The sequence below is a fragment of the Photinus pyralis genome, unplaced genomic scaffold (genome assembly GCF_008802855.1).
Source record: "Photinus pyralis isolate 1611_PpyrPB1 unplaced genomic scaffold, Ppyr1.3 Ppyr1.4_LG2, whole genome shotgun sequence".
Lineage (NCBI taxonomy): Eukaryota > Metazoa > Arthropoda > Insecta > Coleoptera > Lampyridae > Photinus > Photinus pyralis.
The window spans coordinates 21,899,720-21,926,486 of record NW_022170403.1 but is presented as its reverse complement, the minus strand read 5'-3'; the positions used below and the strand labels follow the sequence as shown (position 1 = coordinate 21,926,486).

The following is a 26,767-nucleotide window of genomic DNA, read 5'->3' as shown; positions in this document are numbered from 1 at the left end:
ATTATAGAAGACAAAAGAAAAAACGTACAGTGCTATTTATTAAAAAGTAGACATATGGATTTACGTGTATTGTTTTTCCATATGTCTACTTTTAAATGACAAAATCTCGCCTGAAGGGCGCCTAATTTTATGCACCCAAAATAACTTCTTAAGACAAATAAATGTCGGATTATACTTAATCCCGAGATATAAGTCGGGATTATACGTAATCTCGAGAAATAAATCCCGAGATATAAGTCGGGATTATACGTAATCTCGAGATGTAAGTGAGGATTATACTTAACTATAATCCTCACTTATATCTCGGGATTAAGTATAATCCTCACTTACGTCTCAGGATTGCGTATAATCCCGACTTATATCTCGGGATTGTCTAATCCTGACTTATATCTCGGGATTACATAATTTGAACTATACCTTGTCCGTTCTACGCTTTCGTACAATATTACGAAAGCGACTTATATCTCGGGATTAAGTATAATCCGCACTAACATATTGGGATTAAGTATAATTCCGTCTTATATCTCGGGATTAAGTATAATCCTCACTTACATCTTGGGATTAAGTATAATCCCGACTTATATCTCGGGATAAGTCTAATTTTGACTTGCGGGATTACATAATTTGAACTACCTTGTCCGTTCTACACTTTCGTACAATATTACGAAAGCGACTTATATCTCGGGATTAAGTATAATCCGCACTTACATCTTGGGATTAAGTATAATCTCGACTTATATCTCGGGATTAAGTATAATCCTCACTTGCATCTCGAGATTACGTATAATCCCGACTTATATCTCGGGATTACATAATTTGAACTACCTTGTCCGTTCTACGCTTTCGTAACTGGCACTATACCAATTGACAATATCAAAATCACACACGAACTGATAACGAGAAGAAAAATACGGAAGCCAAAAAGACAATAATCAAATGAATTAATATGACAGTCAGATCTTTATTTGTTTTAAGAAGTTATTTTAGTAAAATAAAATAAAATAGATACGATTAATGAAAATATGCATTAATTTAAAGAATCAGTTAATAGCACATACCTATACTACAAATCTTCTTTCTCCTATTAGAAAATGTTTTTATTGCAATTAATCTTCGTTCGAAAGCAGTTTTTGGGATAAGTCAATTGAGATTATGCACTTCTATGATTCAGATGAAGAGAGATACCTTTACAATAGTTGGAACTATATTTTGAATAATTGCTCGCCTCCAAACGGGTCTCGTACTTCAATATTTCCTCGCTAGTAATGTGTTATTTTCCTGACTCTTATAAATAACTGTTACGTGTTTCAACCTTTTTCCCTAAGTTTTCCGAAACTAGTTTGTTCTGAGTGCAAATTTTACTTACCAGAAATTAATGACTCTGGTAGCTTAACAGCTTTCCATATAGAATGGAATCGATCGGAAAAATCCCCGAACGCATTGTTTAGCATCATAACAATCTCGCATGTATATAAGTTAATAGGGTAAGTTTAGAAACGTACGCAATTGACCAGAAACTCAATCTAACGATATTAACATATATATTGGTTGAACTTCCTTCGAGAAATTCACTGCTCGTTAGTTATGAGAGAAGTAAGTACCTACTGGAACTGAATGAGCTTTGTTTGTTTACGCTTTGGTTCCATAAATATATAGCTTATACTTTCAAATGGCACGACGGCCGTTTATCGTATCTCCATAAATTGAGAATATTGCGTTCTGTTATCGTTTTAGTCAATTTATAACGTAGGCGATCATCGACTATAAGTTATGGCTTTCTATACTTATACCAATATTTGGCAAATAGCAAGAGAGAAGTACAATCGAGGTGAACTCTTGAAATGGTGTGACTAAATGATTGCTGTGTACAATATAATTTAATATCAATCAACTTGAGTAAAAAATAGGACATTTCCATATCAAAGTCCTTTGCCGACGTTCACGGGTAAGGATATTTTATGTTGTTTATTTTGAGATATTATGGAAGAAAAGACATTTTTCTATCTACTCATAAATCGAATCCATATTATCCCCTCGACTTTGAGGACCTCTAGAGTGTGTCCAGCTACACTACAAAATTCGAATGGAAAAATTCAGAAAATTATTCATCCAAATTCTACAAATTTAACTCAATTTCAGTTAAACCAACGTAGTATAATCAACCGTACTTAATTACCTACAACCTTTGCCTGTATATTATTTTTTAGGAGTGGACAGTACCAAATATATAAGCAATGAACAAAGTATCAGATTCCTCTACAAAACATGGAACTAAATGGATCAGTACCTCTGCAGGCTGTAAAGAAAGTGTGGGAAAAATTGTAGGGATTTAATAATACAGTACAAATACTTATAGCCTGGTCAAAGTACACAAAATATCCGTAAAATGCAGCAAAAAGTAAAAACCTTTTGGAAATTCAAATTTAGGTAGTTAAAAGGATTGTGCTTAATATGAGAAAATCTTTACCAATGTAGGTAAGCAATTTTCCGGAAGAACTTTGGTCGACAATTTTGTTATTTGTTTTTTCACTCTAATTGTTTAAATAATGAAAATACAGAAAAATGTTCAAATCAAAAATTATAGACAATGCATTTACTTACAAAATTTGTCTGAAAAGTTTTCTGATCATTAGTTTTTGAAATATACCAAATTTTCCTAAGAGTATTTTTAAACATCATAAATTTTCAAGTTTTTAATTTTAAGATAGTAAATAAACAATGACACGTAGAAACGTAGAGTTTTCATTTATTAATCATATCGAAATCAATCAGTATCATTCGTCTTCCGATCTCAAATATAACTCAATATCATTTTCATCTTCACTTAAGTTATCCTCAAAATGTGAACCTTGAGTGTCTTGATTATCACCATTTATAGTTGTTTGATCGTCGAAGTCATCATTATTTTCATCTTCGTCAATATGTACGTTGTTCCAGTGCATCACAACCTTCAAATTATTAACTTTTAAATCAAGCTTTAAATAAATTCGGCTCACGGGACGTTCGCGCGCGCACCCACGAATCGACTTCCGCTGAAATCAATTATATCTCGTACACTTTTCAATTTACAGAAAAACTTTTCAGACAAATTTTGTAGATAAATGAATCAGCTACAAATTTTCATTGAACCTTTTTCCCGTATATTTAATATTAAAACAATTAGAGTGAAAAAACGAAAACAACATTTTTCACTCGACAATTGCATACCTATCTTCGTAAAGAATTTTTCATATTAAGCACAACCTTTTTGAATATTCAAATTTTAAATTTCAAGAGGTTTTTATTTTTTGTGAAGCTATAAGTGTACTTTGACCACGCATAGATTTTAGTGTAATTAGTCCATGGACCACGCTATTACTTATTTATTTTGTATGCGATATTTTTTTAATAATGCATGCAGATTCGGTCTAAAACATATCATTAGGATGTGGATGGATGCATTCCTTTTGCTGACGGTCATAAACTGCCAAAAATAATATACTAATGAAATATTTAAAGATCGATTTTTAAGCATCGATTGCATTTTGTAAAAGTAACAGCACAGTACAAATAAAACACCAAAATGAGCGAAATATACAGTTAAATAAATCATACTTTTGCTCATTAGAATTCAGAATTCGGGTCAAACACCTCTTCCATAATCTGAATTTGGATGATCGATATGGTGATTAGTATCCACAAAATGCATTGAATTGTTTAAAATTTGCAAAAGTATTTAACTTGTAAATGGAAAGGTATCACACATAATTCCCACGAGAATCGTTTACTTATATAACATAAGTACTTTCTATTATTAACAATTTTGGAGGTTTATGTAATATAGATACAATCGCTATGTATATTAAAGTTTTATTATATATTATTGTTATGGATAATCTGTTTCAAGTTGGATTATAAACTACGGTATTTGAAATTTTGAACGATTGGTATCTACCTAAACCTTTTGTTTAGTAGACAGTTACAACATTGTAAATGTAACCGTAATAAAGTAATAAATTAAATGTAACAAAGCAAAGATTTAATGGTCCTTTCAATAATGTTTTCATTTTTTACGTACAGCCAAATACCTTGAAGGACATTCGAAGTGGCTAAAACAATAACTAAATTTAAATTATAGGTCGTGTCTTGAACTTTACCTTGATATTACTTCGCACTTCCTCAGAGTAGTGAATAGTTTTATAATTGAAATTATATGTAAAGTACCATTGCTGGGAAAAATTGTTGTGTGAGAAGATTGAAGATGTCGTATTGACATTTAACACAATAGTTTGCTATTAAACAATTAAAATATTACCGTTCCTAATCATTAATTTAGTTAGGGTGTGTTAGACTTTTACAACACAATAATCCTTGAGGTTGAGGTCTTCGAGGTACGAGGATAGGCGTGCGAGGTGAAGCAGCGCAGCTGCCGAAACAGCGCGTATTCCCCATGTAGATATTTCCCAAAGGCGATATGAAGTTCGCGGGATCTGCTAGTAATAATATATGTATCTACAAATCCAAAAGCAATCGATAATGACCTAAGGTCATCCAGCATAGATGGTAGGTATAGTGGGTTGGCGGTACTCAAAATTTCTTGATAAAGGGATTTCTACCTCTCAGTCAGTTTATGCTATTAATTATTATTGTAGGAATTTGTTCTTTCCGGTAAAGTCGCCCCCGGAATATTAGCCCCCAAGAAAACACTCCCGTAAGCAAATTCTCCCACAAAATTCGTCTCCGAAATGTTACACCTCCAGAATATGTACAAGTTCGACTTCCAAAGATTGAGCGAAATAGAGGTGGAAGGAATACCTTTTGTTAGAAGGATAAGATAGAGATCAGTATTTCCAATTTGGTACTTGGAAGCCAGACCACCTTTTTCCCACTGGTTAACCCACTCACGCCCACAGTGCCTGTCGATTTGCAGTTAAAGAAGAACACATTTTGATGTATCTTTCCAACATCATTATTTTGAACCCTCCATTTAATGGGCAAAAATTATTATTTTATTCTCCCTCCAACTTTTACATATTCAGTACAACCAATCAGTTTTAATTGCTACTACCAGTTACCACTATATTATACATGGGAAGAATTCGTACACTATTATCAATACCGTTAGAAGACAGAACCCTGCCATACTCCTTTTGGATATTTTCAATGTCCGAAGAGCCCTTGACCGAGGTAAAAGGACATTTCTTAGTAGAGCCAAGAATTTCTTGTCTATTTTAGATTTAATCAAATTTAGTATTATTCCCTTGTTTATTGTACTTAGGTTAAGTTAGAAGTATGAGGGGGGCAAATTTACCCAATTTTGAATGAGTACATAAACATAAATTGACATGAAATTACCTTAAAATTACTCATGGAGATTTCACACGAAATCCACGTAGTCATCTGAAACAGAAGCAAATAATAACAAGCTCCTACCTTTGCATGGTAACAGATGAAGCTCACTCACTATTACTTCTACAAACTATGGCAGATGTACTTGACTGTTCTGCCTAGCATCCCTCAACAGCTATTTAACTCTTCTTACTCTTTGCGTCATGTCTTCCTGACAACACTCTATGGTGAGCAAAGTACTCGTGTAGAACCTTGATCATCCACATAATCCTATCAGTGGTAAGAAATTCTCATTACACAATTACGCGATTGCCAAGTACAAGGTTATTTTACCAATATTGGGATGAAGATGACTACTTATGCACTCATTCAAAATTGGATAAATTGATTCATTGATTTTCCACTGTGTGACATTATCTTACGTGTGCCTATGCATATTACGGTGCAGCTAGAGGTACATTTACCACTATACAAACCGCGCCTAGAGTCACGTGGACCAAATGCACTTCTAAAAGAAAAACAATAAAGGCAAAATTTGGGACCTCAGAGAGATGTCTTCATAACTACCTACGTAATGCTCGTGGATACTGTTATTAGCACCATTACAAATAAAGTTAGATTTCGTAGCCAAAAGTGTGAAGAACAAATACTAAAATATGCCTTTAAAATGAGATTGCTTACATTTCAGAATAAGTACCGTTGCGTGCAACTTAAACGTTTTGGTTTGGATTACCTACTTCCTATTAGAAATTAGAAAGTATAGTACGTACATTCCTATTTGGCTCTGATTTTGGAAAAACTATAATCATGACGAGGATCGAATCCAATGCCTACAAAAAGTAGAAGATATCATAACATGCACCAGGTTATAAGTCCGAAGTCAAGATGTTCAAAATATATTTTATAGGCTTTTCAGAGACAGTTGAAGTAAGAAAGCTTCCAAACTGTAACAATAGAAACAAAAGCACCAACAGCGAAAATATTTTAAAAATACTATTATTTTTTATTCCAATATTGTCTCCTAGGAAACGAAGTTATTCGAAGTTTATTGACCCTCATGCATTGATTTAATTTAACCGGAATGTTACGTTATTGATGCATAAATTGGCAAGGAAAAGGAAACGTAATCGAGACGGTTATTTATCCGCTTTTTTAGAATGAACGGATAATATGCATTGACCTACTGACCTTTGCGTACAGATCTAAGGTTGCTGCTTCCTGAGAAATGTGTACCTTTAGTTCTTGGCGAGTTGCGAATTGTGTGTGTCTGCATCTATTTTGTGTCTCGGAAGATGTTCGCTTCCATTTTAATTATATTGTTATTAGTGGTGATTGAAAACGAAGCACAGGTTTGTACTTTCTCTCGCTACTGTCTTAAATCGATCAACAAAGAGGTGCACACTTTTGCTTTACAATTTAATTTTAATTATGAAGTTTTAAAGTTTCCATTAATTAAATAAGAGCGACACAGGCTTGAGTGCTTTCAAAAAGTTTCAAATTGTATTAGTTCGTTTTTAACTTACCTTCCACGAAAAACTTTTTTATTTAAGAAACACCCCACGAAAAATGTCCTTAAGGGGAAAATATAATTTGTGTACATTACTTTAAATTTCTTTACGAATTTAGCTAATATTTTTGCCAAAAATGTAGGGATTATACTATAATTTGATCAGTAAGTAGGTAATTAAGAACTTTTTACAAAGAAATGCTTAGATCTCGACTGCTCTGTGTACAATTTCCCAATTCCACTCAAAAGTAAATAATTCAGGCAAAATATAGGTTCCAATATCCAGTGTCGGGGCTGCATCTAAATTTACAAAGAATGATTTCCTCAGTTCGCCTACTAGGGTATGTTTTCGATTTGCGCAAAAGATCAGTGTATGCGGTAAATTTTAAAGGAGTCGTATAATTATAGACTATAGTTCAGTCAATTTGTACTTTATGGTTACAAAGGGTTCGGCAGACGATTTTATTTTTCCGGCTTATTTAAATGGTAAAGAGAGCGAGAAAAAAACAAATTTTCCAATGCGACTAACGTTGGGAGAAATTTCTGTGGGCAAAAATGAACGAAAATGTTTGACTTTTTTAGGTTTTTCTTATATAACTCGCCAACGGTAATATTTAGGTAACACTATGTTCTATTTACAATTGTACAGTATAAAAGTACCTACCTTTAATTTGATATTTACTTGGCGCCCTAGCATGTATAGTTTAGGAATTTAAATTTTTGTGTTTTAATCAATTTTTGAAACTAGTACCAACAACAACAATTTCAAGAGCTCCTAAGAAATTATGCATAACGGTCACAATTTTAGAAAAACTAAAATAAAACGAAAAGCATAACAGATAGGTATAGGGAATGTAATACTTGATCGATGTAGAATTTTTTTGACATTTGAAACTGCAAAAAATAAAGCAGGTTTCATTTGAAAAAATCCACTTTTACGGTTGAAGTTATTAAAATTGACCATTAGTTTTCAAATACCCTGTAGAAGGGTGATCAAAATTCAAATCAATCCCATGTAGCATCACGTCAGTATTGTTGATTTTTAAAATTCAAGTCAACGGAGCCATAGGTACAGAGCGGTAAAGAAAAGCAGTCATACGTCAAAAATTTTGAAAAAGCTTAAAAACATGAAAACGTTTGATGCTGGGTTTACTGGGTATAGGATAATGTGGTATCAAACGACATAGATTTTCCTGTAGATTCCGAAAATACAATAAAATATTGGGTGTTCTATTTAAAATAAGAAATTTGGTATCCACATCCGGTAAAACCGGAAGTGAAACGATCATTATAATATTTTCCTTCGATTGATCATGAAAAACTATGTTACTATGCATATTTTCAAATTTAAATTATTAATGGGAGTGAATGAATACTTTTAGGTAATGGTTTGCGTGAAACAGCCTGTATAATATATTATTTTCAACAATCATATTCAATATCTAATTAAAATAAATCTGACGTTTATGAAATGTCAAATACTTACTATGACTATTTTCATAGCAACCGAAGTAGTAGGTACTTTTTTCCAAGATTTTTATCTATCAACAATAGCTCAATTGTTGAGTGACGGTAAATCGCGATTCGCGAATGTCAATGATCAATGACATTATTCAATTATGGTTTATTATTAAGAATCACTATGCAAAATAATTTCGTGTACAACAAATGTTCAAAGTGTCTTTTTTCATGAATTTGCTTGATTAATTTGGGCTTTGCAACTGAAAATTCATGCAAAAGTATCACTTTCAAAACTAGTTGTTCAAATATCTATTTGCTCACTAGAGATCAAACAAAAATAGAGAGCATGCTATTAATTAATGATTGTGGAAAAGGTGTTTAAAATGGAGATATCCATGAGGAGATAAGATCGCGTAGACATCAGACAGACAACACGCCCATATTACCTCATGCTCTTCTATATTTTCGAAAATGCACTAAAGGACTTTTTGAAATACATACCAGTATCAATTCGAGACAATTGCAAAATTTTCTAAAACTCACCGTAATGAAGTAGTGGGGTAAAACCTGGCAATACAAAGATTAAGGCGTTCTCGTATTCAAAGGTGTTGCAAGAACAAATTTTTTGAGTTCTGGTTATAACTCCGTATCGCCCTTCGAGAGTTATGCATATGCTGATTTACAACTTGTTTACTTACGAACGGAAATAACAATCATCAGTATTAACCTTTGTAATAATGATAAGATAAGCAGATAATCTGATAATCACCTCTTGACACGTAGCCGTAGGTATAAATGCATGTATTTTCAACTTGTATTGGCTTGTGTTGGTCTCAAGTGTGCAGGTGTGAGCCATAGTTCATTTCCATAGCAACAAATACCTTCGCAAATGCATAAAATCATAAAAGACAGCACCTACACACATGAGAGCAACATAAGCCAATGCACGTTGAAAATATAATATGATGATAATACCCGTCTATGGAGCAGCCGAAATACGCATTTACAACTACGTTTCAAACTGTGATTATCTGCATATCTTATCATTTCGCAAGTAAACAAATATTCAAAACCTATACCTATGGGCATTGCCTCGAGATAGACAGGGCTTTTCAAAATGAGCCACCCACGCATCCAAAAAGTACATATTACAAAAATGGTAGACGAATTCTCTCCAAGTTTCACTGCTTTACTCGTTTTTGCGATTTTAAGAAATAATAAATAATAATAAAATATGCCCCACTTTGATATAATAGAAGGGTCCTAATTTTAGAAAAAAAGCAATAATAAAAATAATTTAAAAAAATAGGCAGAAAGCATAACAGATAGGTATAGAAGATGGAATAAATGATCGATGTATAGAATTTTTTTGACATTTGAAAGTGCAAAAAAAATAAAGCATGTGTTATCAACTTTGTAAGTTTTGAAGTTACTTCTTGAAATTTTGAAATTCACATCAATGAAGTCATAGGTACAGGAAATAAAAGCAAACAAACGTGAAACATCTTGAATAACTTGAAAATCATTGAGGCTGGGTATAGGGGTATCAAACAACGTAGATTTTCATGTAGTTTTTGAAAATTCAATAAAATACAGGGTGTTCTATTTACAATAAAGAAGCTGCTATCCACATCCGGTAAAACTAGAGGTCAAATGATCATGTTAATATTTTCTTTCGATAGATCATGAAAAACTATGTTGGTAAATATTCATATTTAAAAGCCTGTGAATACTTTTAGATAACGGTTTGCGTGAAACAGCCTGTATGTATGTTTAATACATAACCACCAGTGAACTGAAATAAAAGGAACTACGCAGTCTTTCCGTTTGTATAACGCGCGGGCAGCCGATATTCTAAACAAAAGAAAAAGAAAAACTAATAGGTAGGCGGAAATATGCTGGAAAGTTTGACATAATAAATAACAATAATGCTAACTCTAATTCATTTGTTTTAAAATTTCGTTTAGTCTTTAGCGAAGTTAGAAATATAGAAATGGAGAAATTTGGTCTCTTGTATTGCATAATTTTTTACGACTCGAATCTCCTTTATTATCAAAATCAGAGTAGTTTATTACTTTTTTTTAAGGCCGGCTGTGTTTTATACATTCTTTGTAATAAACTTAAAAACTTTAATCACCTATAGTTCCTTTAACTTTAGTTTAATAGTTGCTAATATGTGTTCAAGATTTCTTATTAAAAATTTCATTTGGTTCAATAGATGTAGATATATGTAGGCGTTTCTTTAAAACAGAAGGTTTCTTTATTGAATATCTTCATATCTCGATGTGCAATTATTTTTCGTCCACCATTACAATCGTGAGAAAAAAATCTTCGTATTTCTTTAGTTTAAATTAGCAATAGTATCGACTTTAGCTTGAACACTAAACAATATTTTAAGCAAAGTGCTAACAAGTTTCTTTATACTTATTAATACAGGGTGAGTTTTTACCAATATTTATTACCTATAATTTATTATAAATCCCCTAAAAAAGGAGTACATTCTCTTTTTGATTTTTGAGCAAATGTTATGTTTTTTAGGGTTATTTAGTTTCGTGTCTCTGGCTACGTCACTATTTACTTTAACAAAACAAGATAAATACTGCTAGATTACTCATTACTTCCATAAAAAGCCTAAAAACAATTTGTTACAATTGAATTAAATGTCGTTTTCATTGACGAATAACATTTCATACCTACACGAAATTCATACCAAGAAAGTTGTGGGGTAGTTTTGATTTTTGGGTTCCTCAATCCGAATTTCAAGTTTGCTACCAGATTTTATGAACAATAATAAAAAATTTGTTACTTATAACTCGGAAACTACCAGCATTTCATAACTGATTCCCAATTAAAAATTAAAAAGCATTTAACAATGTTATTATATCATATGCCCGCGTGACAACGGGAATATAAGGAGTAAGTAAGGTTCTTAATGTTAATGAAAGGGAGATAAGGTTAGAATACTGGAGGAAACAATCCGACAGAATATCATCTTATATCGTCCTTCTTGAGGCAGGATTAGATGTTCCTACCATTCCACCCAAATGACACTAACAGAAAACAGTCAGAATCTAGGTATACAACCACCATTGGTATATCGCAGTTATTAGAAGAAATGTTGCTGAGTTTACAAATATGAATGTGAGATATTTTATATTGGTTAACTTCACCATTTAAAGATGTAAATCATTGTAAGGAAGATGACTTTCGTTAGTCGAAACTAGTCGCTAAGAGCAACTAATAAAATAGTTAGCATGGGGAAGAGTTGCACCCCATTTTAAAGTTATAAAATCACACTATATCTCCCTTTTGAGAATTTATAGGTACAGAATACTTTTCGTGCAGTTTTCTTGTAGTAATGTGGCCTACTTTGTTTTCAGGGTGAAATACAAAGAGAGTTTTCTTGTAATAATCGTCCAGCAGGATATTACGCAGACGTTGAAAGAGGATGTCAGGTAAGTTAAGAAATTAGTAGTGATTAATTTTTACCTTGATTTGGTGTAAAATACCTCTTTTCTGACCAGATTTTCATTTAGATCCCTATACCAGCACCTTGAAAATTGTTAATTAATCCCCTATATTGTTCGCTAATTGTCTACAGTAGAGCGGTTGCAGTGTTTCTAAATTAATTCAAACACAAAACCATTAATCATCTTTCATCTCACGTTACAAATTATTTTGTTTGCTCCTCAAGTATGCTCATTAAGTAACAAAAAGAGTACTGTACGTGGTTCGTAATTGTCTGTTTAAAAGGTGAAGGTAGACCTACATTTCAAAAGATTAAAAGGAGCATCCAACAAACCCACCTACTTAATACCTATCGTGAAGAAAATGATGTTTATTAATTAAGTCCATTCACTTTTAATCGAAGTTATTGACAGTATAAGCAAAGACTGCCATGAGATTCTTCTAATTCCAATGAGGATGAATTGACATGCATACAACCTTGATTATGAATACAGCATCCAGCATCTACAACGCATTGTATTGTGATAGTTAATCCAATTAATATTATTTGAAAGGTTCGCCATGTGGAGGCTTTCCGACCTCGCTCTACAACTAATACGTTTTTCTTGCAACATGCCCTGTAATCAAAAGCATCAATTCTGTGATCTTTTCAAAACACCGGAATTGCACGTTTCGACACAATGAACAATAAACGTAATTGCAGTTGATTCATCTTAATACAATGTGTAATCGTTAGATGTGCCTGAAATTATGAAGTGATTGAACGTTTTTAAAGGTGGCAAATTGAAGATGTGTACCCACAAGCAATCTCAAAGTGGACTATCCAAAAACCTGTCGATTTTGATTAGAAGATGATATTGTCGCAACTGAACATCTTACCATTCATTTGAAAAATATGTTATACCCTCTAAATAATTCCCAAAATTACTTTGTACGAAATTTCGTTAGTTTCTGATCACTGTGATCGTCCCGCCAGGTATTATTTTAAGTCGTTTTTTTCTGAATTTTCAAAAACTAGTTGCAGATTCGTTATTTTTATGTGAAAAGGACACCAAATACCAAATTTTGTCGAAATCCCTTAGGGGTGTGTCATCCGGAATTTTTAAAATAAGAATTACGAAACCCGAACATATTTGAGAAACATATTTGTTTTGGTCTCCTCTATCGCCCGATTTTTTTTACTAAAATTGTGCTAAAATGTAACAAAACGCTCTTATAAAAATAGCCAGAAGAGGTTGTGACTCTCTGACCACTGATCTGATCACTGTTGTGATTATTAAAAGAGAAGCCATAGCGTGAGTGTTTCCAATCTTAGGTACACTGAGAAAAAGACTTGGTGGTCCTAAAAAAATTGGTTTGTTTGGAAGTCATACTGTTGTTTTAAATAAATGTTTGTGGTTTCAAAAAAACATGATTGATGATACATTAATCGATTTTATTACGGCAATAAGAAAGTTTTTTTAAAGCAATTTTTTTATAGTAATTGATATATTTTTACATGTAGCAAAATACTATTTTAGAATTACTTTGTTATAAGTAAACAATTGATTATTTGTATTAAAACATTATGTGGTTTTAGATAATAACAGCTTTATTAATAAAAATGAAGTTGTTGAAATTGAAATTAATAATGAAAGTATCTTGTAAAACGAATCATGTTATTGTTTTTAAAAATTTTATGTGTGTATGGCCCAAACTAGCCTGAACAAATTGTTTCTTTCCAACAAGCAAACTGTATGTGCAAGCACAGGTGCAAGTTTGTTTCTTAATGCGTTTCATTCATTAGCTTGCATATGATTGCATCATTCCGAGTTGGCTCATTCATTGAGTAATTAAATATTCACTCAACGGCTCAATTATTACGTTCCTTCTTACTCTTTATACACAAAACCTATTTATTCATTTCATGGGAAATTGAAAGTGCTGTGAGGATTGTTTAAGACTAATAAGACGAAATGGAAAGAGTGGAAACTGTAGACTGCTGTATTTGTGGGGATTTAGTGATTTGTGTAAAAAATTTGAAGGTAAGTTCATTAATTTTCTAGCTTTGCATGCATATTATTTTTATTATGAAGCACCGCACTATTAAGCTGTACCTCGGGCTGGACAATAGCTCGTTGATAAATATTCATTTTCATTAGTATAATGAAAGATGAGGTTTATATAGGTTTTCAACGCCTTTGACCGGTTCCCGCATGTTTAAATTTTCAATAACGTTTGCAAGGAATACATTTATTTGTGGTAAAAGTTATCTGTGCTTAGCCGTAACTTAACATTTGGTTATTATAAAAAAATTGTTTCCCTCATCCTTATGTTTTTTAATCTTAGAAAATGCTTGTTATATTACAACTGGATATTTTTGCCAATAACTTACCTACCTACGCGTTTTTACCACAACAAGCGTAATCGTAACGTCGCGTTGTGCGTTATGATGTTATGCTATTCAAAGAAGTTTTGTAGGTACTGACCAGAATATAAGTGTGCAATTAAATTTCTAGAACATCAAATCACGTTGGATTTTTACCTTCTTTAATTCAGGACACCATTCTCAATGATATATAATCCCCCAATATGGAAGGCGGTTGACTTTCAAGAAGAAATTGGAGGAATATCTTGGACAGAAATATAAGGACACTGAATTGTTAGAGGTGAGTTCATGCCCCTTCCTGTTGGTAAGTAATAAATTTAGTTAATTAATATATTAGGAGGGAACCCTGGATGAAACCAACATTGACAACCAAGGTATAATATCGTTATCTGGCGCTGATATCATATAAAATTTCAGTATTATATATTTTTATAGTGTATATATAATATATAAGTAATAATATAAATGTGCATATTATATTTATAAATAATAAATGCATTTTTAACAAGAATTTTGTTTCATGTTTATAAAATCTACCATTATTTCTCCAAAGCAAAACAAAATTTTTGACAAATCTCTCTTTCTTGGTAACGAAATACGGTATTGTAAGTAAAGTTTGATTGGGTACCTATCTGTTTATCTAACATGAATACAACAATATTGAAATTTTGTGATTAATAAATATAATTTTCTACTTACTCGCTGTCAAATTTGTTAAGAAGAAATAAATATGGGTAAATAAATGATATTCTACAAAAGGTAATATATTATTGTGGCAAACAAATTGTAGTGTGGTAAACAATCTATATATAAATAAATCTAGCAATTGAAAATTTAGGAGTAATCAGATTTTATTTTTCACCAATTAACATTTCTTCTTTATAAATAAAGATTTATTAACTGTAAATAATTGATTTTGTTTTAATGACGCCTGATAAGCGTTCGGGAGAAATTATATGGACTCATTCCAAACATATTAATTACAATTATTTGAAAAAATATTATTCTTTTCTTAAATTAATATTCGTTGGGCCGTATTCAAAATGAGCATTTGTTTGAGATATCAAATTTTTATTTTTCATGAATAAGTTGTTTTCTCAGTGTATACGACACAATTATCTGAATGGTATAAATAGGAAATTTACTTTTACCGAATCCGTTCCATAATGCGGCATTCTCTACAAATAAAACACATGATATTTGATAAACAATTCTTATTTTTCAAAAAAAAGGGCATACATAGATTTGGACGTTTTTGTTCAAAATTCCTATTTCTAATTACCTTCCAAAGCCGAACTGGACAAAGGTAATACCGGGACCTTCTACATTTTTTTTAACTGAAACGTGATTTTAAAGGGAAAATGAAGGAAAAGTGTATAAGAAATTCATTAGATAATACCTTTAGGTATAGGTCACATGTTATAAAAAGGAACGCTTATATTACTCAGTAGATATACAATTTAAGATCAAAAATTAAGGGATTTCTATTTGAGTAGATGTGGTTGTTGCAAGTTCTAGTTTTGTGTACAGTATTACCACCCAGATAACAATGGATATTCTGAGAATATTCTTTTAACATGATAGAAACCATGTAAATATTCCAAATATTCATAGAATGTTCTATATATGCAGGGTGGCAATTTGAAAACTTACCACTCCCCATGTGTTAGTAAATAAACGAGATATTTAAAAAAATCAAAATCCGTTTCGGTAATTCGGAGGGGAAATCACAATGACATAGTTGACGATGCACCTCCTCCTACCCCCTGCGCCCCAGCCACCCCAACTTTTAAATCTTAAATAGTGACCCCCCATGTGTGATACGTCGTTGGAAAGCTCTAAACAATGTTTTCCAAATTACATTTAGGTTAGTAATTGTCATGCAAATCAAAAAATAAACTAATATGATACATTTTCTAAAGTTGGGTTTTATTTCAATAAATGTTCAAAATGGTTTACATTATTGGCTTATGGGTTAAATTAAGAAGAAAAAAGGCTATTAATATTTATTTTTTGTATTTTTCGTATCTGCTATAGGTGAAGGAATGTGTCTTTTTATACCTTTATCCGCTTTCTGTACTACTATCTTCTACAGATAGCGATAAATAAAAGATCAAGCAACCACATTTGCACGATAATTACTAACCTAAATCTAATGCTATTAGCATTTTTTCAGAGCTTTCCAACGACGTATCACACATGGGGGGTCACTATTTAAGATTTAAAAGTTGGGGTGGCTGGGACGCGGGGGGTTGGAGGGTGTGCGTCGCCAACTATGTCATTGTGATTTCCCCTCCCAATTACCGAAACGGATTTTGATTTTTTAAATATCTCGTTTATTTACTAGGACATGGTAAGTTTTCAAATTGCCACCCTATATATGTATTGGGATATTCTAAGGATATTCAGCTATGAATATACTGAGAACACATATATTCCTTGATTTTTCAGTATTGAATATTCTTTTACAACATTCCCTGGATCTACGGGGAATATTCGTTTTGTCACAATCACATGTCAATTTCAAACCTTAATTACAATACACAAAATCAGTACAACGTTTCGTGTCGGAGAAATCCTCATCACCTTTATTTTTTTTATATGACCCATAACAAAAGTACGTACTATTTCTACTCAATAGAGTAGAATTTTTTATTCCGAATACAACGATGTACGGCACACACTAAAGAAGGCAAAAGTTGGAAACAACAGGGTGGTGCACCCGAATTAGAAGAATTATAAGAATTTTAAGACAATGTTGTGGCGAAACCCAGTCGTGTGCTGAGAAAAATTTAAAAATGCAAAGAAACAAAAAGGATGTAATTTGAGCTAGCTAGGTAGGTAAGTCTGGTGGGGCCGAAACGAATATCTCGAAAACGAAGTATCGGAAGGTACTCATAAAGAGCTAGTGGAACGTCTAGACGAGACGTATCTACTGGCATTATGAAAACTTAAAGTGCCTCTAAACAGTTATAAAAAAATATAATAAATAATATAAATAAAAAAAAAAGTTACGCCTTACTGTATGAAAATCATTCCATACACATTAGCACAGATTAAATACAAAATCTGTGACATTAGGTACCAATTACAGTAAAAAATACACAGATACCCTGCCACTGTTGAGTTAATAAAGATTTATTATATTGGATTTTCTACCGTATCAACGTAAAACATTTCCTTCGGCTTCTTCAATTTTTTTTGCACTAGTTTATAATTCTACAACATTTGTATGTAGTTTACACTTTTCTACACTGAAAGAACTGTATTATAATAGAAGATTATTTAATAAAAATGATATCAGCCATTGGTTATAATTGAAATACGAAACTGCTGAAGAAAAATCGTATATATTCACACTTTTAATTTAAAAAAAAAAAACGTTCTATTGTAACATTCAGCTACGTTTTCTCTGCACAAGACACCGGTTTTATCTTTCAAGGTATTCTAATTAAAGGTCTCAATGAAAAGAACTGTTTTCTACGAACTCACCCTCTTACTTCTTACCAAAATTGGAAGGGGGCTAGTTTTATTCTTCATGGTACTGTAATGAAAGGTCTTAAAGAAAGGAATTAATTTCTACTAATCACAGCAATTCCCCTCGACCCTTATAGTGATCGGTTATTATTCCTCATAACTCAAGAGCGGAGTGTCGGAGGAGATACTCATAAAAGACACGCACAAAAATTGTGCACAATTTATGCACTGCACATTTAGAGAAGGCCAAATTTCAGCAGCGTGGGAGGAAGCTAGACCATCGGAATGCAAATTTTACTAAATTTTGTATTTTGTTATTAGAACAGTATTTCATATGAGCTGATAATGAAGTTGTCTTTCATAAGTACCACGCATCATATTGTTCTCAACATCCATTGAATTATTAGTGAGAACTTTTAATAAAACCTGAAAAACAAAAAAAGTTCAAGAAGAGCGAGGGGAAACTTTCGGATGCATCAAACATTCGAAGAATGGGCACCAATAACAATAATCATTTGCATTTCATACTTGTGTATCAAAATGATGGTCTAAGTTCAAGGTAGCTATTTAACTTCTGTTTGCAACTTTCTATTACATATTATTCAATGTAGGTAATGTGTAGGTATTATGGAATGAGTACACGTACAGGTTTGGTACATTGTTCTTTGTTAATAGGGAGGTAACTACCAATTTGTATTTAAAAATGTTTTACTTTCGACAAGCATGACTGGTTTTCACAATATACCATTGCGACATCGAAAAATTACTGAAATTGTAGGGAATGTACCTGTTATAGCTTCCTGCCACTTTGTCGCACAAAAACAGACAGAATTTTTCTATGATGCTTGAGAAAACTTGAGAAATTAACCAACTATTTATCTTCTGTTTCAGATTTATCACATGTGCGACGGAATAGGAAGACAATTTAGTTACGCATGCCCCAACGCAACCCTTTTCCAACAACGTATGTTAATATGTGACCATTGGTACATGGTAAATTGCAACAAATCTGAAGTTGATTATGACGCCAATCTACTCATAGGGCAGCGCGATAAACCTTTTGTCAGGGATTCGGATAATCATAGAACCCCTCGACCCAATTTATTATCTCAGAAAGCTCCCGAGTACGGTAGCTTATTTCGAAATGGAAAGACGAATCTTAATCTGGTCGGAATTGAAACTGATAATCTCAACGATTCAATGACGTTTAAAAAACACTACTCATTACCTACGCATTGGTTTACGAAACTTAGCAATGAAGGTGTGCCTTCAACAACCCAAACGGCTCTGAAGTATAATCCAAAGGTAAAGAGGCCGCAGCACAAGGAAGTAGTGCCAAAAAAATCGGTTGCAATTGCCTCTAAAAGACAAAAACCGACTGTTGCTGCGTCGTCTAATCGAAATCAGTTCAGCGATCTACAACCTAACGTCAACAATAAGGGAGAGCTGCAGAATACTGTTAAAATTGAAAACGCTACCACCGATGATCATTGGAATAATTTAAAGAAACTATTTTCAATACCAGACTATGATTTTCCTTTGGATGCAGCTAAACGACCTGGATACGAAAGCGGACCGAGTTCATTTGATGCAAGCTAGTAACAATAACGAATGTTTAGAGAATATTAAATTCAACTCTTAGTTGCCATATCCTTGCAGTTGCAAGGAATACATAATGTACTGTAACAGATACACATGATAAATTAAATTGAGTTTTTACAGTAACTTTTGCGTGTTTAAATCAGATGCACTTTTGTACGAATAATGCACACAAACATTGTAGTGGGTATTATCCAACCCGAACGGATACGACCACAGCTTCGCCACTGGAATATCTGCCTTAGGAAACTCTGCTTTCTTCCTCTTGGCTACTTGTGCTTATGTCTGTAATTGGGGGTAGGTAACTTAGGTTATTAACCGATGAGCAGCAGAGGCATTTTAAATATAATTAATAATTATATTACATAACAAGACAAGAACCACAGCCAATTTAATTAAGATATAGGAAGATGGAGGAGTAAAGTAAATTGGTAACATCCGTTACACACTGCATATCAAAAATATTATCAGAGTTCGAAAGTTTTGGCAGGAACGATTTTAAGTTAGACAGTTTCCCATTATACCATTATCGTCATCCTCACACCAACCAGCCGCGTTAATTAATCTGAATAAGTATTTCAAACATCGAAAAAAGACTTCCGCATTCAGTCCACTAACTACCCTAACTGCAGTTGTTTAGGCGTCCACTGCAGTAGGGTTATGCTTTCCCAACCCTACACGTATCAAACAGATCCCAATTGTGGACGCCACAAAACTACCCATATAAAAAATTGAAGTCCTACGGACAGTTAATGTGTTCTGTACATGTATTATAAAAAGACTGTACAACCCTTCCCCATGATATACTCGTTTAGTATTTAAAAAATTTAAAAAGATTGTGTTGGTTGCCACATTGTTCCCAGAGTACGCATAATCAGGTCCACTAAGAATACTAAAATTTGAGAGGAAATTTGGATTACATTTTTGAAAGTGTATTGTAATTTGTATTACCTATGGGAAAAATTCAAAAACGCATAAAAATGTTAAATATTGATTATTTATCAATACGATCGCTCACAATATACATATTTAATGTGGTACTTTTGTAGTAGTATGTGTATAAGATCCCCATAGTTGTACAATGTAGAAAAATTTAATTATATTCAGGCTATAAGATCATCCAGCGTATTCATCAGCATCTGATTCATAGACCTCCTCTATGAAATTACTGGAGACAACTTCTAAAAACAAAAAATATATAATACATATGCGCCAACCAACAATATAAACTAAAAACATGTTACCTGTTTCTGCATCGGTTAATTCACTTTCATCATTTTCCGTATCAACCCCCGTCGACTGTGAAATTTCAGTTTCCACGGAAGGAATTTCTGTTTGACAACTGTGCAATTAAACAACCTTATTTAAAAGAATTATATATTACCTGCCGTGACTTCACTGGAAAACTGGTCGGGAGATATTTGCTCTTCATCCTCTTCTTCAGTTCTCGAATCTGCATTGCCTAGTGGTAAAAGACACAATATAATAATTCACCAAAAAAATCACACGTACCTATCTACTACTGATGACAATATAAGAAGAATAAAGAATCATTACAAAAATACATTACCTGTGGGAACTCCGCTAAAACCAGAAATGTGCTCACCCCCTTCTCCTTCTCCTTCAACTTCTTCTTTCGCTTCTTCTCCTTCTTCCTCTTCTTCTTCAAGCGTGGTCAACTCGTTTCTGAAATATGGCTAAAACATCAATGTAGTGAGAATGTGTTACGTACTCTGAGCCATGTTCCTCTTCGGGGAAATCAATTATTTCTTTTCCTTTGGCTAACAGACGATTCATAGTCCGTCGAGTGTAATACCCTTTATAAGCTGCCTTAAATAAGGACTCAAATTACGGTGTCGATTTACAGGAAATACAAACTTTGATTAATGTTGCCGCTCTATTTGCATCTTCATACGACACGTCTGTTTTTCGATACAATCTAATAGTACTTCGTGCCGCAATTCTCCAATCGACCATCCCGGAAAGTAAATCTTTGGCTTGCTCCTGGCTTCGCTTAAACATGCGGTAAGCTTTTTGTATAATAGCAGCTGCAGCATCAGTATCCTCCACTCGAACTTTTGCTTCTTCTATTATTTCGGTAACCAAATCCGTTTCTTGGATGATTTCTAATGGATATGGATTATTGACAAGGTAAAGTCGGTATCGAATTTCCACCTTACCGTAGTCAGTTTCCAATCTATGTTCTTCTTGCTCAGTCACATACCTTTTAAATGCTGTTTGAACGGTTAGTGATAGATTATCCACTTCCTCCCTCGACATTCCAGTTTCCTGCAATAACTCTACAACAGTAATCCCTATTGCTGTAATGTTTTCCACAGTTTTTGCAGCAACTATAATCATTTTTAAGTCGTATCTATTATAAAAATTGAAACACAAAACCTCGCGCATTTTCTCGCGTTATCATCAACGCATCTAGATAGTCGGCTATAAAAGTATACATATCTTCTGGTTGGCTTCTCAACACCTACCATTACAATATGAGTATACAATACGTGCAAATACTTACCACCCTTACTTCTCTCGATATGTCACTCATTAGTTCTCGTAGACCATCCGGAATTGCATAAATATATTTCGCGCAATGACGCTGCAAGACCACATCCATTGAAACTGTTCTGGCGCGGTTTGTAGTCAAAGGTGGTAATTCAATAATTAGATACCATGTGAATCATAGACAGATGTCACCGGTAAAACACCACTTTGATCTCCAATATTATTGAATTTATTTGGACTTAATATATATATTTTTTTAGGGTTTTACTTTCACTCAATACTCAACCCTCAAGTTTAACCTCCCTCATCGTTTTCTTACTGTTTCTCATCGTTCTTTTTTTTCGATTACTTTGTACATTGATCTACCTGATATATTACTGCGACCCACGCAGTACGAGGATGAGATTGAAATTTTTATTTGGACGCGCCAGGATTGGTTTTGGCGCGTCAATCGATGAATGAGTTTCTACATTACAGGCAAATTTCAGTGAAATTAATAACGTGATACCACCAGTACCTGTAACCTATCTAGCAGATTGTTATTTGCATCAATTAGAAATTTTACAGAAACGGATTATTAAAATACTTATGGGTAAAGACTATCGCTACCCTACCAATCTTCTGTTCACTGAATCGGGATTATTAACGATTCGACAATTGTATCTGCAAAAGATTGCTACTCTTACTTTTGAGCACAAAGATACATATAAAGTGCTTGCCCATGAACATTATACTAGAAGCAACCAAAAGACGTTAATAATTCCTAAAACGAGTACTTCTCATGCCCATCATCATGCATTATACTTGGGTGTTAAGCTTTATAATAAAATGCCTATCTATTTAAAAAATTGCGGGACCCTACATGCTTTTAAGAAAAGTTTTAAGGATTGGCTATTAGGAGTAGAATTGGATTTTTACTCCAAGCTAATAGCCCAGTCAATTTAGACCAAAAATGGACAATCAGAGGAACTAAAAATACTAGTTCCAATTTTTTCATAAATGTGTAGGGAGAGGTTCCCTGAACAAGAAAAAATAAAGTCCCTCCAAATTCCGGTGCCGTTAGGGGAAGGAGGGGGCTTTAAACGACCCATTTTTCAGTTTTTCGCTTTTAACTCTTTAACTAAAAAAAGGCAGTGTATAACCTTCCTTTTTTACCAAAAATCGACTGCACCAAAATATCTCGGGGAAACACTTTTTCTTATTAATTTTGGTGCGTAGAACCCAAAACAATTCGTACTTTTTCGATCAGACTTCTCAATCAAAAGTTATAGACTAGAAACCTATTTCGAAAGAAAATTCAAAGAGCTGTAACTTTTGAACTAGTACTAGTACTGTTTGAAATTATGGATTCTACAGGCCACATTCTATAAGAAAATTTTTTTTCCGGGTCGATCTGGGACAATTTTTTTTCGGGGCTCAAAAAAAGGCAGTGTATAACCTTCCTTTTTTACCAAAAATCGACTGCACCAAAATTTCTCGGGAAAACACTTTTTCTTATTAATTTTGGCGCGTAGAATCCAAAACAATTCATACTTTTTCGATCAGACTTCTCAATCAAAAGTTATAGACTAGAAACCAATTTCGAAAGAAAATTCAAAGGGCTGTAACTTTTGAACTAGTACCCCAATCTTGGAACTGTTTGAAATTATGGATTCTACAGGCCACATTCTATAAGAAAATTTTTTTCCGGGTCGATCTGAGACAATTTTTTTTTTTCGGGCCTCAAAAAAAGGCAGTGTATAACCTTCTTTTTTTACCAAAAATCGACTACACCAAAATTTCTCGGGAAAACACTTTTTCTTATTAAATTTGGTGCGTAGAATCCAAAACAATTCGTACTTTTTCGATCAGACTTCTCAATCAAAAGTTATAGACTAGAAACAAATTTCGAAAGAAAATTCAAATGGCTGTAACTTTTGATCTAGTATAGCCCAGCCAATTTAGACAAAAAATGGGCAATCAGAGGAACTAAAAATACTAGTTCCAATTTTTTCAGAAATGTGTAGGGAGAGATGGTGCGTTACGGTGGAAAAGTTCTTCAGTACGAAAAACGTGAGTGAAAAACAATTTTGTTTAGAAATTACCACCTTTCCGGAACCGGTAGCACGAAAACGGTTCAGTTTTTCGTAAAGATGTATATAACCAAACTTGTAGCAATTTTAATAAGCTTTCATTTTGTACTGAAGAACTTTTTCACTGTACCGCACCATTTTTGAGTTAAAAGCGAAAAACTGAAAAATGGATCGTTTAAAGCCCCCTCCTACCCCCAGCGGCACCGCAATTTGGAGGGACTTCATCTTTTCTTGTTCAGGGAACCTCTCCCTACACATTTCTGAAAAAATTGGAACTAGTATTTTTAGTTCCTCTGATTTTCCTATTTTGACTGGACTATTAGTGGAATGGAAATGCTCCTATAAAAATACGAAATAGTCAGAAGATACATGTAAAAAAAGCATCATTTAACACCAATTTTGCCAAAGAAACGACAAAACAAATCTCTTCTACACTTCTTATAACCTTAAAAACAAATCCATTACTCTTAAACTTTGTTTTATTTGTAATTTATTGTGCCTTTATTATTTATAAGAGGAAAGAGATTCAGACACAACTGCTCTACATACGCAACCCACTGTAACGGTAGCTCAAAATTTGCATTTCAATTTTTCGAATTTTTTCGGAGGTGGTCATTTCGGAGATTTTTAGGGGGGAGGGGACATTCAAAACTAAAGTAAATTTGGATCTGGGTAGAAATCGAAATTTAAAATTCTCATAATTAGTTCATAATTAGGCTCCAGTGAGGCGTAAATTAAAATAGTAATATTATTTCGGTAGGGATAACAACATAGGCCAGGCGAAAAAACGATGGGCACGAGTATACCACCACAGCAAGTTTATAGGAGGCCAAATCTGCAAGGAAAATCACCTTCTGCTAGCCTGTAAGAAATTTGGTGAACTGTCCACAAGACAAGGACAAATTGCCAAGAAAAATCAGTCCTTCACGCTGGAGTATGAAAAGTTAGGACATATGGTTCCTTGGAATGCAGAGGATGCACCTGCGAAACACTACATTTTCCATTACTTTCTATATTTTACAATTTTTGAGTTATAATACAAACTTTAATTTTTTTAACGATAGTCATAGTTGGCTTTGACATTTTTAAAAAGGACAAATTTTTCTCGTTATAACGAAATAAACCTTACTAATCGTGCTGCAGGAATTTTCGTATTATTGAGAGGTAAATAAACAGAGTTTGTCATGGAAAACAACATCTAGTGAGATAGGTAATAGTGTAACTATGGCACATGTAACATATTTAAAGGCCATTTTCGAAAATTCACTATGGAAGTTAAATTAACAATTATATTCAATACACTATTAAAAGTAAAGTAGTAGCCTTTCGCGTTTTAGATGGTAGGATAATACAGAAAGCTGTAAATTCTATCGCGAAAAGATGCCGCTGGTGTGTAAATATTAATGATGGGCACTTTGAACATTTTTTACATGTAATTACTTCAAAGTAGAAATTTAAATGTAATATTTAGTACTCGTAATTTATTTTCGTTGTCATTCTATTTGTGGCCCTAAAGTTTTAAGTTAAATATTATAATAGACTGAGTAATTAAGAGAAAAAAATGTTTCGCATGGTAAACTCTGTTTTTACTTCTCTTAAATACAAACAGTTCTGTATCATGTTGATTTATCAAAGTACAATGAACCTTATATCATCGTAAACAGAAAAAAATGCACTTTTTAAAAACGTCACAGCCAGCTATGGTTGCCATTTAAAAAATCGCTAAATCTGTTTTTCGCTCATATCTAGTACACTGTGGATTTTTTTCAAAAAACAAAAGCATATCTTAAATAAGCTCTTAAAACGACAACTCTTTCCTCATTTAACCGAATCTCTATGTCTTACGGTTTCCGAGATCCTAATGCTTAAAATGAAAAAAAACTCACCCTGTATTTAAAACTTTATCATAATCCGGCGTTTATTTTTAGAAAGCAAGTAATTCACGAAATTACATTTTTGAAGCTAATTTTCAGAAAAATCTAGGAAAGAGGCAATTTTCTAGTAAGTAAGTAACCGTATTTAACATCGGAGCTATAGTCGTCGGTCCTTTAATAAAATTTATAAAAATGTCGAGCCTTTTTATTTCAAAGAAGGGAGGTTTAAACCTCTTTATTTCAAAATTTTATGTGCATGATGCCCTGTTCTGATTTTTACAATAAGGAATACGTTTGCCTACAGTAGTTAAATTTTTAAAAATATCTCAATAAATAAGAAAGCTCACATTGAGCAGTTTGCGCATGCGTACAGTCATCGTCAAGATTTTTCTTGACTCAGGTACGAGACCAAAACGACCCCAAGTTCGCTGGAAAATGCGTTAAAAATTACGAACAAAAAACCAAAGCAGTTGGGAATAACTTTCATATTTGATGAAAACGCCATTGTAGATAAAGTGCTCAAAAGCAAATAGATAGGTGGAACTGTACGGAACTAGAAAATATAGCATAGAAGACGTCAAATAATTTAACAAAAAGTATGTATCAACGGTTGAAGATTCGTGAAGGACGAAGGGCAATAAACATAAAATAAGACGAAGAATGTGGAGTTGCTTAATAAAGCTAAGAGCGAGGCTAAGAGTCTTTCCCTAAAATGTTAGAATTCATTTCCTGCGATTTTCTAAAAGACATATTCTCGTGTTTCATACCACGTACTAGATATGAGGAAAAGAGTGGCCAATAAGACAGAAATGAATAGGTGGAATCGTACAAATATAAAAGATAACACAGAAAGAAGGTAGAGTAATTTACAAAAAGTTGGCATTCTACATTGAAAAGTAAGTATATAAATACCTAACAGCATTCATTCCCTTTTTATATTTCAAGGGTGTCCAAAAGAGTGTGATGGACAAAGGGCAATATAATACATAATAAACATAAAGTAGGTAAGGACGAAGAATGCGGAGTTTGTTAATAAAGCTTGATAAAATATCTAAGCTTTTCCCTAAAATTTAAGAATTCATCTCCTGCGATTTTGGAA

The 26,767-nt window shown here is 33.1% G+C and overlaps 2 protein-coding genes across 5 annotated transcripts; one reads left to right on the top strand and one right to left on the bottom strand.

The window, feature by feature from the left end:
• Positions 1 to 1,766: 1,766 nt before the first annotated feature.
• LOC116162629 lies at positions 1,767 to 19,285 on the top strand. 3 transcript variants are annotated; one of them, XM_031476279.1, is made up of 3 exons: positions 1,767 to 1,945; positions 11,677 to 11,751; positions 18,501 to 19,285. In XM_031476279.1, the coding sequence occupies exon 3, from the start codon at positions 18,510 to 18,512 to the stop codon at positions 19,206 to 19,208; it is 699 nt and encodes a 232-aa protein (XP_031332139.1). In that variant the 5' UTR covers positions 1,767 to 1,945; positions 11,677 to 11,751; positions 18,501 to 18,509; the 3' UTR covers positions 19,209 to 19,285. The 3 variants fall into 3 exon arrangements, with proteins under 3 accessions (XP_031332139.1, XP_031332137.1, XP_031332138.1); XM_031476277.1 differs by lacking the exon at positions 1,767 to 1,945 and adding an exon at positions 6,587 to 6,677; XM_031476278.1 differs by lacking the exons at positions 1,767 to 1,945; positions 11,677 to 11,751 and adding an exon at positions 13,424 to 13,788.
• A 938-nt stretch (positions 19,286 to 20,223) lies between these two features.
• Positions 20,224 to 22,663, bottom strand: LOC116164446 (apolipoprotein B receptor). 2 transcript variants are annotated; one of them, XM_031478630.1, is made up of 9 exons: positions 21,745 to 22,658; positions 21,609 to 21,693; positions 21,389 to 21,559; positions 21,087 to 21,334; positions 20,941 to 21,038; positions 20,779 to 20,894; positions 20,593 to 20,670; positions 20,453 to 20,539; positions 20,224 to 20,389 (listed from the first exon to the last, which is right to left on the bottom strand). In XM_031478630.1, exons 1-9 carry the CDS (start codon positions 21,832 to 21,834, stop codon positions 20,325 to 20,327), a joined length of 1,038 nt encoding a protein of 345 aa, XP_031334490.1. In that variant the 5' UTR covers positions 21,835 to 22,658; the 3' UTR covers positions 20,224 to 20,324. The 2 variants fall into 2 exon arrangements, with proteins under 2 accessions (XP_031334490.1, XP_031334489.1); XM_031478629.1 differs by having other exon boundaries at positions 21,087 to 21,559; positions 21,745 to 22,663.
• Positions 22,664 to 26,767: the final 4,104 nt, after the last annotated feature.